This window comes from Prunus dulcis, chromosome 1 (assembly GCF_902201215.1).
Source record: "Prunus dulcis chromosome 1, ALMONDv2, whole genome shotgun sequence".
Classification (NCBI taxonomy): domain Eukaryota; kingdom Viridiplantae; phylum Streptophyta; class Magnoliopsida; order Rosales; family Rosaceae; genus Prunus; species Prunus dulcis.
In genome coordinates, this window is record NC_047650.1 from 43,360,693 (window position 1) to 43,384,402 (window position 23,710).

At 36.9% G+C, this 23,710-nt stretch overlaps 3 protein-coding genes and 2 long non-coding RNA genes across 12 annotated transcripts; 1 reads left to right on the forward strand and 4 right to left on the reverse strand.

Moving 5' to 3' along the window:
- LOC117615102 lies at nucleotides 1-2,135 on the reverse strand. The gene is made up of 3 exons (XR_004583958.1): nucleotides 2,055-2,135; nucleotides 1,790-1,865; nucleotides 1-1,698 (listed from the first exon to the last, which is right to left on the reverse strand). It is a non-coding gene; the product is annotated as an uncharacterized LOC117615102 (long non-coding RNA).
- Nucleotides 2,136-2,668: 533 nt separating this feature from the next.
- On the reverse strand, nucleotides 2,669-3,865 carry LOC117613946 (glucuronoxylan 4-O-methyltransferase 1). Its single transcript, XM_034342569.1, has one exon. It carries the CDS (start codon nucleotides 3,787-3,789, stop codon nucleotides 2,875-2,877), a length of 915 nt encoding a protein of 304 aa, XP_034198460.1. The 5' UTR covers nucleotides 3,790-3,865; the 3' UTR covers nucleotides 2,669-2,874.
- A 703-nt stretch (nucleotides 3,866-4,568) lies between these two features.
- On the reverse strand, nucleotides 4,569-12,550 carry LOC117630033 (probable serine/threonine-protein kinase At1g09600). 5 transcript variants are annotated; one of them, XM_034362778.1, is made up of 11 exons: nucleotides 12,050-12,550; nucleotides 11,659-11,712; nucleotides 11,071-11,529; nucleotides 9,625-9,909; nucleotides 8,215-8,532; nucleotides 7,589-7,816; nucleotides 6,981-7,081; nucleotides 6,447-6,525; nucleotides 5,868-6,323; nucleotides 5,081-5,471; nucleotides 4,569-4,937 (listed from the first exon to the last, which is right to left on the reverse strand). In XM_034362778.1, exons 3-10 carry the CDS (start codon nucleotides 11,491-11,493, stop codon nucleotides 5,265-5,267), a joined length of 2,097 nt encoding a protein of 698 aa, XP_034218669.1. In that variant the 5' UTR covers nucleotides 11,494-11,529; nucleotides 11,659-11,712; nucleotides 12,050-12,550; the 3' UTR covers nucleotides 4,569-4,937; nucleotides 5,081-5,264. The 5 variants fall into 5 exon arrangements, with proteins under 5 accessions (XP_034218669.1, XP_034218646.1, XP_034218660.1 ...); XM_034362755.1 differs by having other exon boundaries at nucleotides 11,071-11,555; XM_034362769.1 differs by having other exon boundaries at nucleotides 11,071-11,712.
- A 3,287-nt stretch (nucleotides 12,551-15,837) lies between these two features.
- LOC117613947 lies at nucleotides 15,838-19,217 on the reverse strand. Of its 4 annotated transcripts, none has more exons than XR_004583811.1 (7): nucleotides 19,000-19,217; nucleotides 18,250-18,343; nucleotides 17,103-18,033; nucleotides 16,937-16,990; nucleotides 16,623-16,730; nucleotides 16,307-16,361; nucleotides 15,838-16,201 (listed from the first exon to the last, which is right to left on the reverse strand). It is a non-coding gene; the product is annotated as an uncharacterized LOC117613947 (long non-coding RNA). The 4 variants fall into 4 exon arrangements; XR_004583812.1 differs by having other exon boundaries at nucleotides 18,259-18,343; nucleotides 18,993-19,217; XR_004583810.1 differs by having other exon boundaries at nucleotides 18,993-19,217.
- A 372-nt stretch (nucleotides 19,218-19,589) lies between these two features.
- Nucleotides 19,590-22,744, forward strand: LOC117614626. The gene is made up of 2 exons (XM_034343501.1): nucleotides 19,590-19,721; nucleotides 20,954-22,744. The coding sequence occupies exon 2, from the start codon at nucleotides 21,226-21,228 to the stop codon at nucleotides 22,447-22,449; it is 1,224 nt and encodes a 407-aa protein (XP_034199392.1). The 5' UTR covers nucleotides 19,590-19,721; nucleotides 20,954-21,225; the 3' UTR covers nucleotides 22,450-22,744.
- Nucleotides 22,745-23,710: the final 966 nt, after the last annotated feature.

The window sequence follows — 23,710 nt, forward strand, 5'->3', positions numbered from 1 at the left end:
CACAGACCATTAAGTTTTAAGTCCAGGCAAAAACACAAAAAGATGCAACAATATATGATATATCACAAATATAAATAGAGAATAGGTTCACCAAACTCCATAGAAATCAATTAGAAAGTAGTGTTAGGACTTCCTGTTTCACTAAGGGGCTAAACTAGCAAATCTTAATTTTTCAACCCCACGGAGATTTAAACCTTAAGCTTCAGTAATAACCATACTTGGGTCATTTGAAATGAAAAGAAGGGAAATATTTTTTCCACCACAGACATTTAAACCTTAAACCTTATACCTTATTTAAAAGAGCTCACTTGGCTAAACAAATGAAGGCAAATATATTTGTCCAAGTAAAGAAGATGGTAGAGAAATCAAACCTGAACAGGATTGAGAAGAATATTCAATCGTTGCCTCAGTGAATTCCCACGCTGAGCCCCATTCCTCTTGTTGATATAAACTAACAAGGTACAAGGGTCTTGCATCTGGTGACAAATCAATCAACTCGTATTTTAGTTTCATCCATAAAACCTGAGACTCATCCTTGTTATTGCCTGACGAGCTCCTTTTGAAACTAGGCTTAGAATCCAATTTCCTATCTACATCCCCATCTTCAACCAAAGAATAGTATAGCCCCGCGGACATACGCTGAAATGCAACCAAAGAACTAGTCTAAAATCCAGCAGGACTCAACTTATGGCATACTATCAGAAGTGATGAGCCCCTGAACTAAGACTATATACCATCAGAACAGGCTCTCTTGAGCACAGAAACTAAAAGCAAAGTAAGCATTGTTGCTCACAGAAAGAAAGAATATATCAACACTGTACAGGACTGCGCGAAGATTCTGCCATCACTCTCGTCCTACGCTTCCTGTCTCCTTCGTCCCTGTAGCTTTTTTTTCCTCCTGCGCTTCTTGCGTCTTTCGTCCCTATCGCTTTCACCTTCATCAGACTCAGAAGTGTCCGACTCTTATGGACCAGAACGACTCTCGTATTCTTCATCATCTGATTCTGAGTCTGACACCGGTTTTTGTTGTTGCATAGTCGTGGCATCTGCTTCAAGTAGTCACGCAGCTTCTAAGTGATGCTGCTAAGACCAATGGATGTGAAAAAGTTAATGGCAAAGCTGGTGTTCTTGGGATTATCCTTTGGGAAAATAGAATCATGAGAGTCCTGCAATGCAGGATCTTTGAGCTGCTGGTTTAGCAAACGGATGCCAAGATACTCCGACAATTCCACGAAAAGGAACTTGATAAAAATACGAGAAGATAAGTGGTGTCCTCTTCAGTCAACTGTATATTGCCTAGCCCATGCTGCCAGGGAAGGGCATCTGAAACTGCATCATCAGAACCTTCTTCCTCTTCAGACTCCTCACCAAGTAGGGTTTTCTTCAATTCTTCATAGCGGCTTCTCATTCTCAAGGAAATCAGGATCACGTTTGAAAATATCAAGGCTTCTGGATCTTCTCCAACTCTTTCATTCTCCACCACTTTTTCCTAAATTCGAATTATTCAAATTCATATTCATATTCATATTCATGGAATTGTTGCCTTGTCCTTTGCAAATTTTGTTGCAAATTTTATTGATCCCCCAATATCACAAGTGAAATCAGAGATTCCAACACATCCTTTCCTCGTTAAATCTTGAAGCTGCTTGGTACTCAATAATAATCTAGGAAACTGTTTCTCCCAATACATGCAATTCACTGTCAGAGGGGGACAAAACAGAAGCTTAAATAGGGTTCTAGTTTTCATGGGAAAATCTAAATAGGTTTGATAGCATAGTGTAAAACATACCAATTACAGATGCATAAGGGGCAATTTTTTCATGGAAAACTGGGCTGTAGTTTCCTGGATGTGTATAATAGTCAACCTGAAATCAATTCGGATGTTTTTGAGTAAAATCATGTAACAAACATGCACAAAAAGAGCTCTGAGGGAACTCACTTTGTCAAATGGTGTTGTGGAATCTATGTGCTCTGCATAAGGACTTGAAAAACATTTTCAAAATAAATATGTAATCAAATTGGTAAAACAAGTGAGAAAGCCATATAGAATGTACCATTTCCTGAACCTGTGATGACAAAGACCAGAGGGCAGATTTCTGATGGCAGTCCAAGACTTTCCAGTTCGCAAACGGACCCAAAATGAAAAAAATAAAATAAGAAAAGGCTTTCCAGTTCTTCTTTATTGAGGTTTTTTCTTTTTATTTATTTATAATTATATGATTCAATTTTCTTTTTATAATTTCTAAATTGGCCTTGGTCTGTACGAATTATCAATTGTTAGCTGCATATTTACGAATCTTTTTGACCTTTTGAGTAACCTTTAATATCTAAAAAGAAATCCAACTCAAGCATAAAAGAAAATAAAAACAGATTATACAAAATATTTTTTATTATATATTTTTTATATAAACGAAACGATATGGAACCCTATTCATATTTAATATCATGCAACTACATTCTTGAAGAGAGGAAAGGTATACTAAGACACCCAGACACCCATTGCTGTAAAATGCACAGGAATTTCAATTTCAATTTCAATTACATGTGGTGCATGTTCAAAGGAATTTCGCAATTTCTATAGAGCAGGAATTTGTTTTCATAGTAAATTCTGTCATTTACAAAATTTGACATACATAATTCAAACATTGAAATTATTAATTGACAAAAATTTAAAGGATGGATATCTACTTTCCGTAATTTAATAATTCTCTGCAACTTTCAGTTCATTCATCCAAACGGAGGATTATCTAAATCCTGAGTTATTTTTCTCCATCTAAATGGAGGGTAAATGGATGAAATTAAATTGTGAAGTATAGTATAGAGACGATGAATCAAATATGACAGATGAATTAATTTGCAAAACACATGAATTGACTACTCAGGGCAAAAGGGCCTGTGGGAACCATCCCTGTGACTAGGAATATTGAAGTGCCTCAACCTCCCTTGTTGCTTTTTCATGTAACCTTCACAAAGGAAAGCCTTGGAGAAGTTATCTTCAACAACCCTATTCACATCATGCACAAACACATGAGTCTCTCCCTCCTCTTTGTTCCTAGCCATCATCCCAGCTGTGTATATGGCACTCATTCGTCCCGGTGCTTCATCGTGATACCCTGTGGGCGCATCCACCATAATCAAATCCCATTTGATATCGTAAACCTCACTAGGCAAGCCCTTGAGTGCCAGCTGGCACATGCTATACCTAGGATCACCAACTGCTGTGCACTCGGGGCCCTTTCCAACATCCATGAGATTGTCAGCCTGGTTCACCTTGCTGTCATATGTGACATGGTATGACTCCAACATGGGGAAACGGCGTTGGATTTGCTCGATCCACGACTCGTCCTCTTCGACGAAAATGGTGCGCCCCCCGTGGTTGAGGGAGCTCCACATGAGGCTGTCGTGGCCTAGGCCGAAGACAAGGAAGTTGCAGGGTGATTTCTTGTCTAAGACCTTTGATGTGACTGAGATTTCTTTGAGGGTTTGCTGTGGGGTGATGGTTGAGGTTGTGTAGTGGATTAGAGCTTTGGCTAGGGAAGGTGGGATTTTGTTGCAAGTCAATGGGGTGTCACATTTTGTTGATCTTTCATCATCCTCGGCTTCTTTCTCATCCAAGGGTACTTTTGGCAAAATGGTGGATTTTTCATTGGAAGAAGAAGAAGAAGAAGAAGATGATGATGATGATGAATCAAAGCTTGACCTGAACACAAAGAGGACAACAAAAGCAAGGAATACTCCGAGGAGGAGAAGCTTATAGTTGAAAGTTGGAATATGGGCTTTGGTTCTCATGCTGAAATGTATTGGCTTTTTGTTTTTGTTGTGTTTTTAATGAGTATGGAGGGAAATATGTTAAGAAGAAGTTGGAGCTCTGGGAAATATATATATATATATATATATATACGTGTAAGGTTTTTATTATATATTGTGGCATTTATAAGTTGGAGGAAGAAAGGGACTGAGTCGATGAGAAGGAGTTGTGTTGTGTTGTAGTTTTGGTGACGGATGCTTAAGCATGAAGGGAGAGGGAACTTCGGATGCATGATGAAGACATAAGAGCTATTATGATTCTTGGTGAAGCAAAACAAGTTAAGGTTGGTTGGTGGTAGATCTGCCAATTCCATTGGTTGCAGGTGCCATTTTTTATATCAGTTTGGAGAAGCTATATATGTTGCATTAACAGGTGTTGTTATCTTAGATATTAAACTCCCTCTCAAATTTCAACCATTAATTTTTATTATTTTTTATTTTTTATTTTGAATATTATTGATGATGAAGTTATTATAGGTTTCATCTTCCAGTACCCTTTCTTTGGGGGGTCAAAGTTTGGAAGGGGGAGGGGGCAGGTCCCATTGGAGTTTGAACCCAAGAACACTGATTTGCATGCAAATATTCTTATCACCGAGTTATAGACCCATTGGTACTTCAATTCTTCAAAATATTACAATTCAATCATTTAATTGATTACATATGTGAATAAGGCTGTACCAAGCAAGTGGTAAAAGAACAAAAACAAAAAGGGAATACTTTAACCAACAAAAGAAATTCTAAGGCAAGGCACGAAACGTGGATTATGGATAAAATATGGTAGGTACCAACTTCCTTAATAATAAAAAAATTAAAGTCATTGTAGGATCTGCAAGAAGAGTTCGAGTCATTTATGCTTGCTTAAATATACGCACTTGTGTAATTCATTCCAAAAGAAACCTAAAAAAGGGAGAAAAAGGAAAAGGAAAGAGAATTGTGCTGATGGGTTTGGAGTAGTAAGAACTGTCTTGTACATTGATTTGAATAAATAGTGGCCTGTGATCACAAAACCTTTGACTTAGTGATATAACTTAGCCTTTACAAAGAATGAAATATAGCTGATTGAGCAGATCAGGTTTCGGCTGTGCACAGCTTGTCTCCAGCATCTGGACACCAAAGAGTCCTCTCACCATCTGGCAATGAAACAATTTTCTGGTATGTCAATTACAAAAACCATCCCAAAGCAGATCACAAGTCGATGCCTGGGGATTTAATTTACTTCAAATTCAAGATTAACAATCTTTCTGAATCTCTCTAGCAAGTGATGATAGCATACCTTCAAAAAGTGAATATATATCTGATGTGATATAAACCAAAGAAGCTCCATAAATCCCATTTATCTTTTCCGTGGTGAGATTTGTCGAGTTCCCAAGAGGAATATTTCTTTAATATCAGAGTGATGCTGTTCCGAAGGAGCTCTTGCTTTCAAAATTAAGCCAGTGTGACTTTCCCTTCTGTCATCACCTGCCATTTCTTATATGGTGAAGCAGGGATTCGGTTTGTCCATTTTCACTGTTGGCTTTCTTGGGTTTGTTCTTGTCCAGACGAGCTTTGCGGACAGCATGTTGTATTTGTCTCTCATGCTCTTTGAGCATCTCCTCAAGGTTTCCTCCAGGGGGCATCAACGGTCCAGAGTAGTGGATCCGGTTCTTCTTGGTAGCATAACCCTGATGCCAAACGCAAAATTATTTAGTCACATTCATGTTGAAGATTAAATTCTATAAGGGCGGTAAACCACTCAGTAAACTGCAAAAAAGCCAATTCAAGACATTTCATTTAACCAAAGATCTCAAACAAGCAAACATGGGGAAACATCGATGGTGTAAACTTTGGCTTCAGAAGCAAGAGTACGAGAGTTCCTATTTCTAAAAATAAAAAACAAAAATTTCATAACTTGAATGGTTTGCATGAAAACAAATTCAACGATCCCACATACAGCCACTTGACCAGGGCATCATGTGAAAAACCAAATTAATGGGTGGGGCCAGCATTTGCTCCAGATATCAGTGGAGTCAAATTTCAAAATAAAGCATGTGATAGATGAAAATAGTAAAATCCTTTACCGTTGAGGACTCCTTCCCTGATGGCTGTTCATCCTTCTTATGTGAAGACTTTGGCCTATCCAGAAAATTGTGGGACCAATCATGTTTTGCAGAGGAATCCCCATTGTCTAAATGACTATATCTGGCATTAATACGCTCCTCTGGCCAGTGTGGATTTGCACTAGCTTCTACAACACCATCATATCGTGAATCACTTCGAACTGAAGCTGAATTGGAAAACCTGGACGACTGGGCTGCCCCACGATACATATAAGACTTCTCCGCACCATTCCTAGACTGGCCAGATTGTGACATATTCCGTGAAGATCCAAATGCACTTGGGTGCATTGACTGGCCAGAATGGGAATAGCCATTTGATGTTGCTCCTTTGGGAGGCTCAATAGGAAAGCCAGAGCCACTATCCTCGTCAGGGTTGTACTTTTCACTTATGCTTTTGGGGTTAGGCTGCCCTTGTCGCTTCCAGATTAGGAAAGATAACAAAGAAAGCATAGAACCTAAATCAGTAATTCTTCACAATGATTTGGGTTTTGTATTTAAAGACATGATGAATTTAATTACAGAATTTGAAGGCAAGGATACCTGTATTGCATTGGCATCTGGTGCTGGCACAGCCTTTAATTCTTTGGAACTCCCTCCTTTACTACCAGGTGCTCTTCGCCTGGTTTTCAGATAAACAAAGCAACATTCAAGTGAGTGTGAACAAGATTAATAACTCAAAATACACACATACAGGAAAAAAATTTATCTTGTCAGACAGTCTTGCACCACACATTCAAACAAGGAAGAGTTGTTTTATTTTATTTTTCTTTTATAGCAAAACCAGTTTTTCTTTTTTTGTTTTGCAATAAAACAGCTGCCTTCCCCATGTGAGACAAAAACAGAAATCTTTCTCACTCCTCTGAAGTGAGCTTAACGCAGCAAGCCATCAGAGCTTTAGATAACGAATCAGTTTGGTACTGATGCCCAAAAAATATGTCATGAACCAAAACTAATAAAGATGCAATTAGCTATTTACCAAAAAAGAAGACACACCACAGACAAAAAGATGTCATAATCAGATCTTTCATAAGAAAGGACCTGAAAAGTAGTTAATATAATTCGAAAATTGCTCACCTTCTAGCTTCCTCGTCTCGGAGCTTGGCATCAAACTCCTTGCTGGGTGGGTACTTAGGCAAAGATGAGGGATCAGAGGGAAGAGGCAATGATGTGAAGAACTGGCAGAAAGAAAAGAAAAAAAATTATATCCTCATAAGTAAGATCTAACTTCCTGACCTAATAGTTGAATTAATTATGGGAAGGTAACTTATAGATCCCAACTCAAAAGAGAGTACAAATGTAGGATGACTATAAGCAATCATCTAGTTGAAAATTGCATAAACTGTACTGCTAGAAGAAAGCCCAAGGGGTAAAATTTTCTAGCAAATTCAGAATAAGCACGACTAATTATAATGGGAAAATCTAGGACAACAGCTTTCAGTTTGACTAACCATTAGGATTGATATTTCAGTTCCAAATTTAATTTCAAAAGTACTATTCATTTTAGCAGTTGCAGATTGTGATATATTAGAATGCACTTCAAATTACAGCAAAGAAAACCAAATTTCAGAAACAGAATATTGTTTTTTCATTTTCTTAACCCCAAATTGTTTCAATTTGAGAAGATCAGAATTCAATAGACATAGTCAACGTGGTTTCAAATAGCAAAGAAAACCCGTGATTACCTCACTGTGAAGTGCAGAAGAAGCTGTTCCACGACTTTCAGGTTCTACTGCTAGAAGAACCTCTAGCAAGGCCAATGCTGACGGAGGGAAGTCCTTGAATGTCTCAGCAACACAACGCTTGTATGGATGCGTTGGTTTAAAAATAGTTGCATGCGGCAATTTTGATCTCTTCCAGTATTCTTCAGAAGGTGACCCACAAAGTTTGAATATCTTATGTAGTTGCTCCACCTATAAGCAATAAATGATAAGATCAAATAAGACGTCTGAATAGGTCCATCAGTACAGCTGGTAGATTCCATGTTAGAGCACAAGGGATTAACCACACAAAATCACCATTAATGATTTATCCGATTAGAATATTCTTAGAAAGTTACAACGGACTTTCATCCATCCTCTGACATTCATTGGAATCTGGTTAAGTAATTTGATCCTACCAGCAAAAATCAAGCTCATGCTCTCGACGACTGGACTTAAATCTCAGATGCCATGATTAAGAAGATTATGAATTTCTCGATATTTGCCACATCTAATAAATGTAAAGCAAGTCGATATAAAAATATAAATACATATGTATATGTAAACATATCTTTTACATGTGTATATCATAAAAAAGCTGGGGAAAATACCTCTGTTCTTCCTGGCATGATAGGCTTCCCAGCAAACAATTCTGCAAGAATACAACCAGCACTCCACAAATCCACAGCAACCCCATAATCTGTAGAGCCAAGCAGAAGTTCAGGTGGTCGGTACCACAAGGTTACTACCCGACTTGTCAGGGGCTGCTTTTGACGGGGTCGGTAAAAGGTTGCTAGCCCAAAGTCAGCAATCTTTAGGTTGCCATAATAGTCGATCAAAAGATTTGATCCCTTAATGTCACGGTGCAAAATACCATGACTGTGACAATGCTCAAGCCCACGAAGAAGCTGTTGCATGTAACATTTAATCTGCAACACGGTGCACAAACACCATATATCAACCACAATAAAAGATTAGTCAAGCATTCTGCTACCATAACAAACATAAGATAATCAAAATGAACACAGCTGCAATTAGATACAAATGGATCGTTTTGGCAATAACGCACCATTCAGGGTTGTCCTCAAAAGAAACAATATTGCTGCATTTTGGGAAGAGAATGACCCTCTTTGGTTGCTAACTTTGGGTGAGCACACAAAGAGGTGCATGCTCTTCCCAAAATGGAGGGAGGGAACTCAGAAATAACAGAAACCCTCAAATCTTCTGTTCCTGATTTATCACAATTACCATATTACTTTCTGGGATCTAAACCCAGCCACTTCTTACTTGGTGATTCATGAAATGACACTGAATTCTATTAGTCACTGAAATAGTTTTTTTGAATCTAAGAGCATCAGCTTCTTGAGGATTTTTGTCTTCAGGTGCATGCCTAAGCACTATAACACAATTTTATGCAGCAGATAACATCCTGAACTCCACTGCTACTGCTATTATGATACATCACTAGTTTCTGATTCTGATAGAGGCAACTCTAGGTACTGGGTAGGTGTTATCTTGGATCCATAAGAGGAAATTTTTTGCACTTCTTAGATGCTAGAATATACAAGGAACAACCTGATGATTATGTACAATATTGGTTGCAACATCAAATATATCACAAGTTTCATGAAGAGCAGAGTCAGCAAACCCCAATGTCATAATGCTGATGCCATTTGTCAAGTTTTTTTTTTCTTTTTACTACGTTTCCCTTTTCTCAATTATAAGTTGTTTATAGCCTGCTATAAAAGTAGTACAGGTAGTGAATTAAATTATCCCAATTTATTAATATTCTAAAGTCCTCTCACCTCAATTCTTGATATATTTGGAGTAACTAAAACCGTAAATAACCTACATACAGTTGTCTGTGGAGAAACTCAACTGCACTTATGTAAAAGTCATAGTAAATTTGTCAGTTTAAGAGACTTTTCCCTAATTTGATGCTCAAATCCAAGACATCTTTTATTCTTAGTCTGAGTTTTCATAATCACAATACATGAGATCAAAAGCAGCAAAGCAACTACCTGTGCTTCAGTGAACTTGACCCCGGGCCGTGCTGCAATCCCAGCAAGATCATGCTCCATGTATTCAAATACAAGGTATAAGCTGCCCGAAACCCTTGATGTAATCAGACCTTCAAGCTTCATGATATTGGGGTGATCAAGCTTACGCAAAATAAGAATTTCTCTCGCCATAAAACGCACACTTTCCGGATCCATATTGGCAAATCGCACCTTCTTCAGTGCAACTATTTTGTTTGAATCCAGATCACGGGCTCTGTACACACTGCTGTAAGTTCCTTGTCCAATCTGCAGTACACAGAAGAGTCAAATTTATTAATAAATAAAAGAACTAAAATACAAACGTCCATAATGCGGACACTAGCTCAAGAAAATAAAATACAATTGTCAAACATTTGCTAGGAGAATCAAGTCTAGGCCCTGGGGGTTAAAAGATAAAAACTCATATTAAGCAGCTGATAAATTTCCAATTTAAAACGACCGAAATAATCAAACCCAGTATGAACGCTTTTCTGATTAAACTCATTTTTTAATTTCTTCATTTTACAATCTTTCCATCTCTATGTGGTGGAAGAAGCCTGATAGAGAGCTACATAAAATTCCATATAGCTCAGTTGCTCCAACCATCAAGAACACACTCTTTGCTGATTGATTTGCAATTTTTTTACTCATAATCATCAAGTGACTTATCCATACTTCAATATTCTCCAACAAAGAGTGTGTGGTGTCTAAGTATGAACTTATCTACGCACTTGACTGTTCTGAATAAATTTAATCTGTTAATAAAGCATTGGCAAAGGAATATATGGAAAAATCAGAAAAAAGTTTCTGACCTCCTGGTTCCATCAACTTACATCAAGGTATATACAAAAGCGAGCATAGACAGAATCCATTAGTAGTAGCAGCTGACTACCTCAATTAGAAGTACCTAATTTTGGTTAGTGTTTTTAAAGATTGAGTGTATCTTACCTCCTTTCAAAATGGCAGTATGTTTGTTTACTTTACTCTCAGAATGTGCATGCATATACATCTTAAAAATAAAAATCTACGTTACAAATGAATTGATCTTTTATAAACAACGACAGGCATGCATCTTATTTAAGCAAATCAATCTAACAATTTCAGTGTTTTTTAAAACATGTTTATAATACAAAAACCTAAATGCACATTATTAGTTAAAAGAAGAGAAACTAAGTGCACAATGTGTTAAAGAAAATCAGCACATTTGTTCTAGGTACAGACTTAAAATAACAACTCCAAAATTAACCCCCAAAGTTTACTGTAAAAAGTAAATGAAAGATATCTGAGATATACACAAAACATGTAATATTCACACCTGAAGAATTTAAATGTGGGTTTCGTAATACCAATATCACTAAACAAGGGAATAAAGATGAAAAATAATAATAAACTACCACATAAATCAGATGTAGAAGCAAATCAACAAACCTTCTCCAATTTCTCAAATGAGTCTGCCTTGAGAGGCACCCACCCACTGATTGCTTCACCTGCCACTGCAGTCAGCCAAGAAGGCCATCCAGCAACAACTTGCGCTCCTCTTTCTCCATTTGATACGCTAGTTATCCTAGTTAGCCCGGATGGTGACTTTCCCACGCTCGCCCCACCCTCCATGAAGGGTTTTGTGGGTTTCTCAGTAACCACCATCTTCTTCTCCCCTTCATCCGATGAAATAGGAGTTGACCCTGCATTCTCTTCTGTGTGAGGATTGGTTATCAACCGTGCAGTCGCATCAGCCCCAACTGCAGCTTCTGACAGTTTTGATGACTTGCTTGACTTTAATTCCTTGTCTCTACGTTGATTCTCAGAAACGTATTGATTGGATAAAGTTGCCTTTGAGCAGATGCAGCCCATAATTCTACTCCACAGTCCCCTATTCCAACAAGGACACTGCAAAATTCCTCTAATAATTCCCACTGCAAATTTCCATTTTTCCAGGCTGTGATTTTTGCAGCATTAAGCATGCAATCTAATCAGCATTCACACAGAATTTACAGAATCAACTGATCAATAACTTACTTCTCCAATCAACAACTTCAGAAGGCTCCAGTAAAATTATTTTATTTCTACAACCTAGGGAAATGAGAGAGAACCCAGATCAGGTTCTAAACAAAAACCTATCAAGAACAAAAAAAGTATAACTTAAACCGAAAGATCACAAAAGCCTATCTGGAGAAATTCAAAAGAACCCAGATCCCCAATTCAAGAAAACTTCACCAGTGACAACCCAATGAGGGGAATTTCTCCACACTATCAGTTCAAATTAAGAAAATCCCAATGCCAGATTCACCAACCTCAAGAACCCAGATCTCAAATAAAAAAGATAAGTCAATTCAAATAAACCAAAACAGGAAATTTTTTCCAAAATGTCAATACTTTCTTATTCAGTGGGAACAAGAATTAACCAAACCTGGACAATGCGAATTCAGAATCAGCCAATGCAAAACGGAATCAAATTGCCCAAACGGAACAACAGCCTGGGTGTGTGGGTACCGAAACTTTCTCCGCCCAATGTGGTTAAGTCCATAAATAGAAAAAGTTGGAAATTCCAACGAAAGCCAGAAAAAAGTGAAATGCAAATGTTTACCCTTTTTGGAATTCAAATGTGGGTTACGACAGACAAGCAACTCGGAGATTCTAGAGAGAAAAGAGATTCTAGAGTGAAAGAGAGAGATTTTAGGATCTGGGGTGTTCCTAGAATTACGTAGAGCCAATGATATTGAACTCAGAACAAAGCTCACACGCCATTCTATTCTGTTTTCTTCAACAGAAGGAAACCGAGTAAGTTTTATGCTTTGCTATACTCTGTTTTAGAGGGTAGAGTGCTAAAACTACATTCAAACACAGTCAAGGAAAGAAGCACAAAGCAATAGTCCGTCGACAGAGGGAGCAGAATGAGAGAGAGGTCTGGTTGAAGTTACACACCACACGGGTAGAGAGATGAGACATTGCAACGTGGCAAAATGTGGGTCCCTTTGAAGATTGTTTTGTTTTTGGTCGAATCGATAATCGAAGTCCCTTAGAAGATTGTTGGTCCCACAAGAAGTTGGAATGGGACAGCACTAGCCGTGGTCCAGTAAAGTTTATTATTTCTTTTGTTTATTAATCCTAGTTACAATTTTTTCAACAATTTTAATTGTGGATGACCGAAAAAATAAGTTGAAATGCTCATAAAAAATAAAATAAAAGGTTTAAATGGGCCAAATATGGGTTGGGTTGGGTTGATAACGTGGTACTTCACCCAAAAATAATCTGGTTGGACAATCCACGTTCAAACAACGCCATCCCATCCGTTGTGTTGTGACAGAGAAGTCCACTACAGGCTGGTTTGGGTGGGACATTTTATTCCTTTTGTATTCTTCTTAGAGCAGTTCCACCGGGAGCCTCAGTCCAGGCAAGAGGTCCCCTGGCTCCCAATTTAGTTTCCAACGCCCAAGTTTTGTCGGGGCAAGAGTTGGGCTCCACCAACCTGGGCAAGTCTAAAGGTAAGATTTGCCTAGGTTATTATCTTGGCAAGTTGACCTAATATTGATATTATTATGACGTCAACAACCAATTTAAATAACAAAAAAATTGAAGAAAAAATGAAAAAAATATCAAAATTTTCAGATTTTGTTTATTTATAAATACTTAGTCATATTCTTCACTTTCAACACCAAAACTCTATACAAATTTATCTCTTTGGATTGCCATGACAATTGGTGGAAAACCAACAAAAAAATTGTTAGGACATACACTATTAATGTGAATAATACAATCATTGCCTCTCCTTACCTTTTGCCATGACAAATAGATAGAAATGCTCCTTTTTATTATTATTTGATTGATTGATAGATTTAATCTTAACAACTACATACAACAACAACAAAATTAAAAATTTCTTTTTTTTCTTTCCCCAAAATTGAAGAACATACAAATATACATTTATATTTGCAAATATGAATGTTGTGTTTTGGAAAAGTCATTCATAGAGGATGTGCACGATGTTAAACAATTCGTCAAAATTGACTAATCCAATAATTTCGACAACATTGACATATTACATTGGATTAAATAAATAAAAATTGAGGAGCCAACAAGATTGGTTCGATTGGCAGGCTAGGAATTAGAAATCCAACTTAAATCAAAAAACCAATCCAACCCTTAAAATATATACACGGCAAAATTGTAGCAATGATATCTCAAATAAGACCCTACTTTATTTTTTGTCCCTCAACCCTAAAAATTGTTATGGTCGTCCTTTAATTAGATATTGTATTGCACCACTCGTCCTTTTTGTCAATTCTGTTAGTTTTTCCGTCAAAATTGATCACATGTGATGCACGTGATAGTTTTTTTTAGGAGCAAATAAGACTTTTACCAAACTACTACCCTCACTACTTCTCAGCCTAACCGCACGTCTCCCTCTCCTCAAAAACCAACCCTCCCTTTTGATGGGGTGAAAGAGGGACTGTGGGTGTGGTGGAAGAGAATTTGCTCATTTTGATGGGTTTCGAGCCTAGTGGTGCTGAGCTTGAGGTTGGTGATGCAGGGAAAGGCTTAGAGGTGGAAGTTGTTGAGGTGGGTGAGTGGGTGAGTGGGTGAGTGGGTGCGGTTGTAAATTTGAGGGAGGGTAAGTGGGGATGGGATAGTTTATTTATTGAATAAATACTAGCATGTGCCAATTGATTTTATTTTTTATTTTATTTTTAGAATTAAGAAAAGAGAACTTATTATTTGATTTTGTTTTTATTTTTTAGTTTTTTAATATATAAAAAAGTGAATTTATCATATTATCCTCATGTAATTAATAATTTCAATTCTTAATGTTTGAATTAACCAATGTCATTTTTTTGTATTTTGAATGTTTCACCATTTCTGCCTTTTGCTATATATATATATATATTTAGATTTGATATAAATTTCTCAATTTTCCCTTAGTTTTGACAGAAAATTTAAAATATTTGACAGAAAGACTAATGATGCAGCACGATATCAAATTAAAGGACAATCGTGACAATTGTTGGAGTTAAAGGACGAAAGGTAAAGTAGGATCTTATTTGAAGAACCATTACTACAATTTTTTTTCTGTATACACATATTTGTCCTTCTTGAGGTTAAAAAATAAGACCATCTTAACTTTCAATCTCAAAATTCATGTTGTAATGTTGCTTATTTTGAATTATTTATGCCTATTCAGTACACAATTTTTTTTAATTTAAAAAATCAGATTGAATTTGGTATGTGATGATTATCTTTATATATATATATATATATATATATATAAACCAATCATCCAGTGGCTTCAATTGGATTGGATTGGACTATAAAATCTAGAATCCAATAAAAAATTAAATTGGATTGAATCGTTTTCAAATCGATGCACAACTAGAGTCTTTGAGTGTATTCAATCTCTACTTGTAAAGAATTTTATAGAAATTTTTTAATCGTGCTTACTAACCCAAATGCAGGTGTCGTGTAGCAGTATAACTCAATAATACAAGTATCGTATCCATAGAAAGAGGTGCAAAAATAAGATTTAAACAAAATTAAAATATGGAATAAAATCAAATAATTTAAAACTACTAAGACGTTAGGTTTCACATTCAAAATGACAAAAAGACTTTCAACTTCTTTTAAATTACAAAACTGCCATTGATTTCTTAAAACAAACCCAATTCCAAAACTTCATAAAAAAGCTCAAAACATTCAATAGGACATCAAAGTAATTTAATAATCAAAATGAAATTCAATAGGGCCATCTGTCATTTTTTGAGTTTGTTTATAGAAATTAAATGGTGTAGAATTTATTTATAATTTTAGTGCTAAGAATGGGTATATAACTAAATATCTGTTCTAACACCATGTGAACCGCGTAATGTCTAGCTCCCTTAAATTTGAACCCATATAGCGAGTGATAGGCTAATGACTTTCTCTACAAGAAACGCTCCAGACTTACTGGCATGTGGACCATGCTCTACGAATTCGCCGTCAGAGGGTATAGGTGCAGAAGTAAGGATCAGTGGATCACTTCCCGCCTCAAATACTCATGAGCGGCTGAAACAAACTAGCGAATATCAAAGTAAACCAACCCCCCATCGTTTTAAAATTCTTATTCCCTTCCCTCTTCACCATAGTGGAATTATGGGCTGCGTTTCGAAACTTATTTTTGCATATGAAAAAAAATTACACTCAAATTTTTTGTGTAAGTTTGTCGTATGAGAGCAACAAAGAAAGATTAACACATTTAACAGATTAGGGTTGATTGCAAGCTTAAAAAAAGTACAAGCCCTAATTACTAATATTAAAAACCAAAAAGACGGGGAATCGAATCCATTGCCTAACCTACACATTTTGATTCCACATAACCTACTTTCTATTTGTAATCATGGTCATATTAGACCGAAATCTTTTCCTGGAAGAGCAAGAGCTTTGTAACAAATAACTAGTAATTGAATGTACAGGCCTACAAGAAAACAAACAATAGCTGGATACTCCATTTGGTGGAAGAGAAATGAGGGAGGTTTGTGGATGTTTTAAGCAGCCTCGTATGCAACACTGTCTCACTACAAAAGAGGTTCATCTGCATCATTAAAATAAAACCATCAGCGTAAGCTTACCACAAGCTCAATTATTCCATGTTAAAATAGTACGAGAAAAATGTAGTGTATCAAAGAAAGGTTCCTACCATCACCATCATCTTCCATATTAAAATCATCATCATCGTCATCGAAATCTTGGTTCTGCAAGATCAAAGTTGTATTAAAAACATATTACTTTCCCACACATGGACAGACAAACCACACTCCTCCTAGTTCCAAACTTGAATTTTCGTGAACAGAACTTCTAACGAATAAGTGAGGAATCAGGTGGCAAATATAAGCAATGAAAATCACAACAGTGAACATAAACAAAGTACAACCTATCACTATTTTGAAATGATTACCTATAAATAAGGTGAAGAAACAAATAGATATATAAGACCCATGATTTCCTATACGAACCTTTTGATAATCATCATCACTGAAGTCTTCTTCTGCCTCCTCCTCCTCTTCTTATTCATCTTCATCCTTACCTTCCCCTTCTTTCTTTTCTTTTCCATCATTATTACACTACAAATGAGAAGAATTATCAACAATGCATACAAAAATTAAACCATCTGTGAAAAGAAATTTTAAGACCAAGCATATTTAAACTTTCATTTGGATCCTTTTCATAGATAGATGTTGGTACAGCAAAAAAGACATTAAAAAAAAAAAAAAAAAACAAAACAGATTAAACATGACAACAGAAAAACAAAGTATCAGTCTCATGGGACCTGAGTCAGGATTCCATCGAACTCTCTTTCGGCCTGGTTGCTGTGCCCTTGAACCTGATATACCATTGCAACAAGTAGGTAAAAAGCAAAAAGAAAACCACAAAACCAAAGTAGAACATTGGATATCAGTCCCATTTTTTTTTCATATGATTTTCAGATTACAAACCTCCAGTCAGTTCTTGGGGAAATCCCTTGAGCTCCAACATAACAAAAAGAGCACCGCTTCTTATGGTGGTTTTTGGCTTCAACCTGTCAGAATATCTTTCCACTTCTATGTTTTGCCTCTCTGAAACCACAAGTTCAAGAAGTGTAATACTATCACAACATAATCTGGTATAAATTCAAAAGAAGCCAAATAAATGATTTACAAGGAGAATAAAAGCAATATGGTATTAAAATAAAATGCCAGTATGGACCAATATAATATAATATAATTAACTGACAGAAAAAACTATAGAACAATTCACCTTAGAAACTCATATCGAACTTTTTATGATAGTTTGCCACTTTGCATAATGTTCACAAACATAAGATTGGGTGTTGGTTTTGGGAGGGATGTTTGAACTTCTCCTTACATCTAACTATAAAATCTTGGTGAGATCAATTTCAGATTCACAGTAAAAATGTACTTTTATCTTCAACCGTAAAAATATTAAAGGGATCAACATATATGAATCATATTTACTTTCACAACAGAACTTTACCTGCAGACAGCATAGAAGCATCACTACAAGGTTGATAGTCTTCTTATAAAAAAAACAAACAAACATGATTTCAAGCATACCAAAAGAATGAATGCTCTCCACAACCGACCATGATTAATATCTTAGCCAGAAAAGGAAGGGAAAATCAAATCAAACATGCTTCACAGATTGCTCAATCCCATGACTGAATGATAGAAAAAAAAACATAAACAACGAGTTTTAAAGTAGATCATGCTAGCCCCTTGCAGTGGTCTGCTCCAGATAGAAAAGAGAGCCTTTCCAAATTTTTTGAAACTTGAGACTTTGATTGACTTAGTTTTCTTCCTCACTCAGACCCTTGTTTACCTTCTTCTCTGGATCAAATATACCTTTGACATTAGGCAAATCAACATCCTGCAAAGATGAAGGATCATGAGAACAATACATTCATTGAAATTAAAAACAGAACCAATTGCAAAAACCTATTACTCAAAAGTTGGCCATTACTAAAATGCAAGACCTCACTTAGCAATCACACTAGTTCAAAATCAACAAAAATCAAGATGAAGACTCAAATTGTTGCTTGGTAAATTAGTCCTGAGAAAAAAACTGCAGCAAAGAGAAAATCACAGGAAAAACCTCAAAGGGAACTTGAATGGCATAGCCAAAACCGCCGCCACCTCCTCCAAATCCACCACGTCCACGCCCTCTATACGCCATTGACCTTTACATACAAATTGCAAACAAGAACTACTCAACAAACATTAAATTTGGAAAAAAAAAAATTGCACCTCAAGTTTTTAAAACCATGAAGAAGAAAAATAGAGAGAAACTTGGGAACACTTATTTTTCCCCATTGCTGATTGAAGATAACCATTTTAATTGAAACTCGACCAACTCACAAACTGGTGCAGAGAAATTTTATTGAGAGGGGGGGAGAGCGAAAGCTGACAAGACCCGCTCCGAATTCCCCTTTGGAATCCGTGACAGGCCCTGTTACCGAACATTATCTAACCGATGCCTAGCCCACTTACTAAAATAACACTTTTCTTCCCGATTTTAAAAGAAATTGAGCCGAGACTTCTACCGAAATTTCGGCAAAATGTCTCCTGTAAAACAAACATTTTCCAAATTCTCGACCTGTAAAACCACGCATTTAAACACCCGACTGGCAGCACACACAATCCTTTCCTTATTTTTGTTACTGATATTTTATTGACATGTTATTCATTGGTTTATTTTACATATACCAAAGTAAATTCTACAATACAATTGAACCCTCGATACGAAATGCCAAATAGAACAACACTGATCACAAAAATTGTTGTAAAGCCCTAACTTTATTGAAACTGAAATTCCATTAAATTACTTACAGATTACCAAATAATGATTCCACTTCAAACTTGGGGAATATTCACACACGTCACTTCCGGAATGGAAGAATCGCGAGACTTTGCTCCGAGGAACAATACGGCCTCGCCCCTTCTACTCTAACTAACTGATTTTCAGGTAGCGTCAACCTTGGTTAATTCCCACAACGATTCCAAACCAGTTTAGCTTTTGTTCTTGGCGCTATGGGTTTCGGTGTTCAAAGTTTAACTTCGCGGGTACAGCTCTTATTAATTTGGGTTTCACCCACCCGGTTCTAAGTTGGAGGCGAAATTATAACCCGGTTGTAACATAAGGAGACCATTGAACTTAAACCACGCGATGAATCCAACGGCTATTAAGCCAACCCCCGCAACAAAGCCTCGCACTTTGACCCCCGCATTATAAACTTTATTGCCCAAAAACAGCATAACAGGAGAAAAGGAAACTCACCGTACACGCCGCCACGACATTGCCACGTAGGTTCGAGTAGAAGCCGAAGCAATGTTTATTCAGTTTCCAAACCTTGAGGCTCGGACGACACAGCTGGATACAGCCTGTCACCAACAAAGTCCCACTCACCTATTCCCCTAACTACGCTCTCTCTCTCTCCCCCTCCTTCCCCCTCCCTCCTCCTCTCTCTCTCTCTCTGTGTGGAAGTTAGGGTTTTCTGATCCTCTTGTTCGATTCCCCAATTCACGGTTCGACTTCACCAGATCACGATTTTCGGCTTTGTAAGCTCTCGATTGATCTCCCTTTTGCTTCAATTGGCACTCTTATTTGCTATCAGTTCTTGAATTTAGGGTTTCTATATCGTTGTTGTTGTTGTTTTGATATGTAACATCTTTATTTATTTATTTTGGGTTTATTGATTTTATAGTCAATATTTTGACTCTCGCGGCTGAATATAAGACGTGTTTCTTCTTGAAAAGGATTAGATTTGGAACAATGTTTGTGCAAGGTTTTATTGTTTTGCAATGATTTTAATGTTTCTGGACCGTTTGGTTGTTGAGAAATGGTAGGAAAAGAAAAGAAACAAGATTATACATTTAAACCGTTCTTCAATTTCTAGGTTTGATTTTCATTTTCTTTCTTAATTTTTTGCCCCTTTAAAAAAAAAAAAAAAATGCTGGTTGATAGAGCTTTGTAGAGTATCGCTAGTGTTTAAGAATGAGATGCAATAGCCCAATTTCTTTTATCAGAGTATAAGCAGTTAGAGCAAACATTGTAGTTTGACTGTTATGTTTATAAGCATTAAAACAGACAAAATCGTGCAGAAGTAGTTGGGGAAGAGTAATTTCTTGTAGAGTGATTTTTCTGTATAATTGTGTTTTCATAAATGCCACAGAAAGTATGTTACGCATGTGATGCAATCTCACCCCTGCTTCTTTTATTGTGTACCTGTGATCTGCTGATTTGTCCCAATTCAAAGAGTAGATAATTGGATGAATGAACGTGCAATTTAACTTGATAAATGAGCAATTGCGTGCCATTGACTGTGTGTGGATATAGGATTATGTATTATACTAACAATTTATCATGCGTAATTGGTACTTGCAAAATCTGACTAAATCATGGAATCTGTAATTGCCTACTATTTGCCTCGAGTAAAAGCTATTTTTTCATGCTTTATCTCAAATGTCCAGGATTTCTTCTCCTTGTTATATATCTTTACAATATTGTATGAGGTTGTTTTATTTTGTGTGCATATTTTGCACTTGTTCTTTATAGTTCATCATGTATTTGCTGAAGTTTCAAATTAAAGAGACTTTTTAGCCTTTTTTTTTTTTTTTTTTTTTTTTCTAGGATGAGAATTTTGAACTTTTAACAGGTGTGGTTTTGTTTAGTTTGTCATTTCATTTTAGTGTAAAATATTCAAGTGCTGTAGTTATGACAATAAGATGTTTATTTTCCAATCCTTTAAAAATCCTCGTGCGCTCATGGCTTCGTCCATTTAATGTTACAGGTATTGTTGGTGCATCTAGGTCACATACCTAACCTAAGAGCCCAACATTCTACAGATATTGTTGGTGCTTTATGGTTGTTCTTGGTAATTCTGTGGAAACATCAACTCCAGTAATAGATACAGCTGATCTGAGTTCAATGAGAATCTTCTGGTATTACTTCCTAAACCGCATCGTTTGTTCTCGTTAATTCTGGGAAGGAAGCGTTTACGCTACCAGAGGATTGTTGTATCCATGCTGGCAGAGAGCATGCGTGGAATCTGTGTTTCGGGTAATGCCCCTGACGAGCTTTGCTGCCGATACACTCGGTGTGTTGACCATATGTCTAGTTGCTCTCTTGATCCTTCTTGGTTTCCTCTGCATTATTTACTTGTTTTACTTTCGCTCTCGCATTCGTAGCCAGGGTTTTATTCAACTTAGTTATTTCAGTGGCCCTTGGATTATCCGAATCACTTTCATCTTGTTTGCAATCTGGTGGGGTTTTGGTGAAATTGCCCGTTTAAGTCTGTTGAGACGTGAGGGGAGACTGTTGAATACCCTTAACTCGAAATGGCAGGAGAATCTTTGCAAATGTTACATAGTCTCAAACCTGGGGTTTGCAGAACCGTGCCTATTTCTGACCCTCGTGTTCCTACTTCGTGCGCCCTTGCAGACAATGGAGTCAGGAATTCTAAGCCGAGAGGGGAATGGGAAAACAGCTGGTTATGTTCTTTTCTACTGCCTCCCAATGCTTGTTCTTCAGCTCTTTGTTATTTTAATTGGACCCGAGCTCCACAAGAATGAAAGTTTACGCAAATTGCCTTCCTACTTCACAAGTACAGTGAACAAGACTGATCACATTGCCCTCTGCACTTACCCTTTACTGAGTACTATCCTCCTTGGGATTTTTGGCATCATTCTAACTGCCTACTTGTTTTGGCTTGGAAGGCAGATTTTAAAATTGGTCATCAATAAGGGTCTGCAGAAGAGGGTTTACACATTGATATTCTCAGTTTCAAGTTTCCTTCCGTTAAGGGTTACTTTGCTTGGTTTCTCTGTTTTATCTAAACCAGAGCACATTCAGTTTGAAGTTCTTTCTTTCTTGGCTTTTCTTGCACTTTTATGTTGTGCCGGGGTGTGTATATGCATGCTTGTTTACTGCCCAGTTGCGGATTCTTTAGCCCTGGGGAGTCTACAGGACTTGGAGAGTAGGAGGAGAGTTAATGATGATCAAAATGACACCATTTCTCTTATTGCTAACCAGAGTCATATGGAAGAAAGTTCTGGAATCAGCCCTAGTAGAAACTCTGATGTATCAGCAAAGCGTGGATCAATTTCTTTTCGTACTTTAGAAAAGGAGGAGGGTTCTTCTAGGATACCCTTTGTAGAACTGAGCCTCTTCTCTCCCAGTCGAGATGCAACACCCCCGGAATCACCTCCCCTCCTTGGCTGGCCAATGCGTCCCCTTCCATCATCTCACTCACCCGTAGTTCAAATTCATGGAACCACAGATAGATAGAAGCATGCAGCAAAACTATGCAAGGGACTGAGTTCGGCTGGTCAATATCAATATCAATTTTGTGGTAAAGAAAAACTGATTGTAAAGGGTTTAGATTTTTGAATAAGGATTTTTATTCTTGGTTTGTTTTCTAGTTTATTCAGATTAGTGATGGTTTTGCTTGCTTGATGGAATTCGTGGATATGATCTTTCTGTTCTCTCCTGTACTATTTTTATAACCATTTTTTATTTGCAAGTTTAAGTTGCATCCATGTTCCATTCCATGCTGAAATGAAGATTCAATTCTATTATCAGATACCAACTTGTATGTAATTTATTTAGGTACTGTTTGATTTTAAACTATAATGCACTGACATGAAACATGATTTTGCAGTTGGATGAGATGAGATTAGCTTATCTGCCAGCTTTGTTTCGTTTTATTGACGTTTTTACCTCTCCTTTTCCGGATGGATTATTCATAATGTTGGTCTAGACACCAAGACAAACTGTCTTCAAAAGCTTGTAGACTGGGAAGGGTTGAACAGATTTACATTTTTAATTTAGACTTTAATTCTATTTTCCTCTTTCGTCTTTTAATTTATTTTCCTTATGTCTTTTTCGATTTTTTATACAATACAGAGATTCGTACATAAATGTTCTTGAGTTTGTCATTTCATCCGCCTTTTGTTTCTCTTTTCGCCCAATTCACCGACAGACCCTAAATTACCTCGCTCTGCGTCTGTTGTGGTGGTTTCATCAATCAAGCGGACTGGTTTGGATCATCAAAATAGTGTTTTGGGGCGGCCATGAAACTCAACTCATTGGTTGGTTAATGGATGGAATTGGGCTGTAAACCATACATTCCGAACAGTGGGGCATGGGTCTGTTGTTGAGCAAAAACAAAATTGCACAAAAATGAGACCACCATTCTCGTGCACTGTTTACCCCAAATTGCCCTAGTTTCATAAGCAGACTAATTATTGTGTTGCGCGAGTGTACCAGAGTTTTGTAGAATGAGAAAATATATGTGATATGTGCACCATTAAATCTAACTTCAAACCAAAGGATTGTGAACTGATTGGGGAATTGGCTTGGCATGAGTTATTTTCTACGCAAGAATTGATTTAGGATTTTCTACGCAAGAATTGATTTAGGACATCAAATCTTCTTGATTTAGAGAAGTAAATCACAATATGACAGGAACAAAGAAATCATGAGCTACGAATTTAAAGCAATAAACATGCATGATTGCAAATCCTTAAAGACACCTCATGGTCACCTT

What these genes read in the sequence shown, in the direction of transcription:
- LOC117613946 (XM_034342569.1), bottom strand. Translation starts at nt 3,789, where the DNA reads ATGAGAACCAAAGCCCATATTCCAACTTTCAACTATAAGCTTCTCCTC.
- LOC117630033 (XM_034362755.1), bottom strand. An exon ending in TCATGCCAGGAAGAACAGAG is followed by an intron (nt 7,817 to 8,214) that starts GTATTTTCCCCA and finishes TATTGCTTATAG; the next exon opens with GTGGAGCAACTACATAAGAT. An exon ending in CGAGACGAGGAAGCTAGAAG is followed by an intron (nt 6,526 to 6,980) that starts GTGAGCAATTTT and finishes TCTGAAAACCAG; the next exon opens with GCGAAGAGCACCTGGTAGTA.
- LOC117614626 (XM_034343501.1), top strand. Translation starts at nt 21,226, where the DNA reads ATGCCCCTGACGAGCTTTGCTGCCGATACACTCGGTGTGTTGACCATA.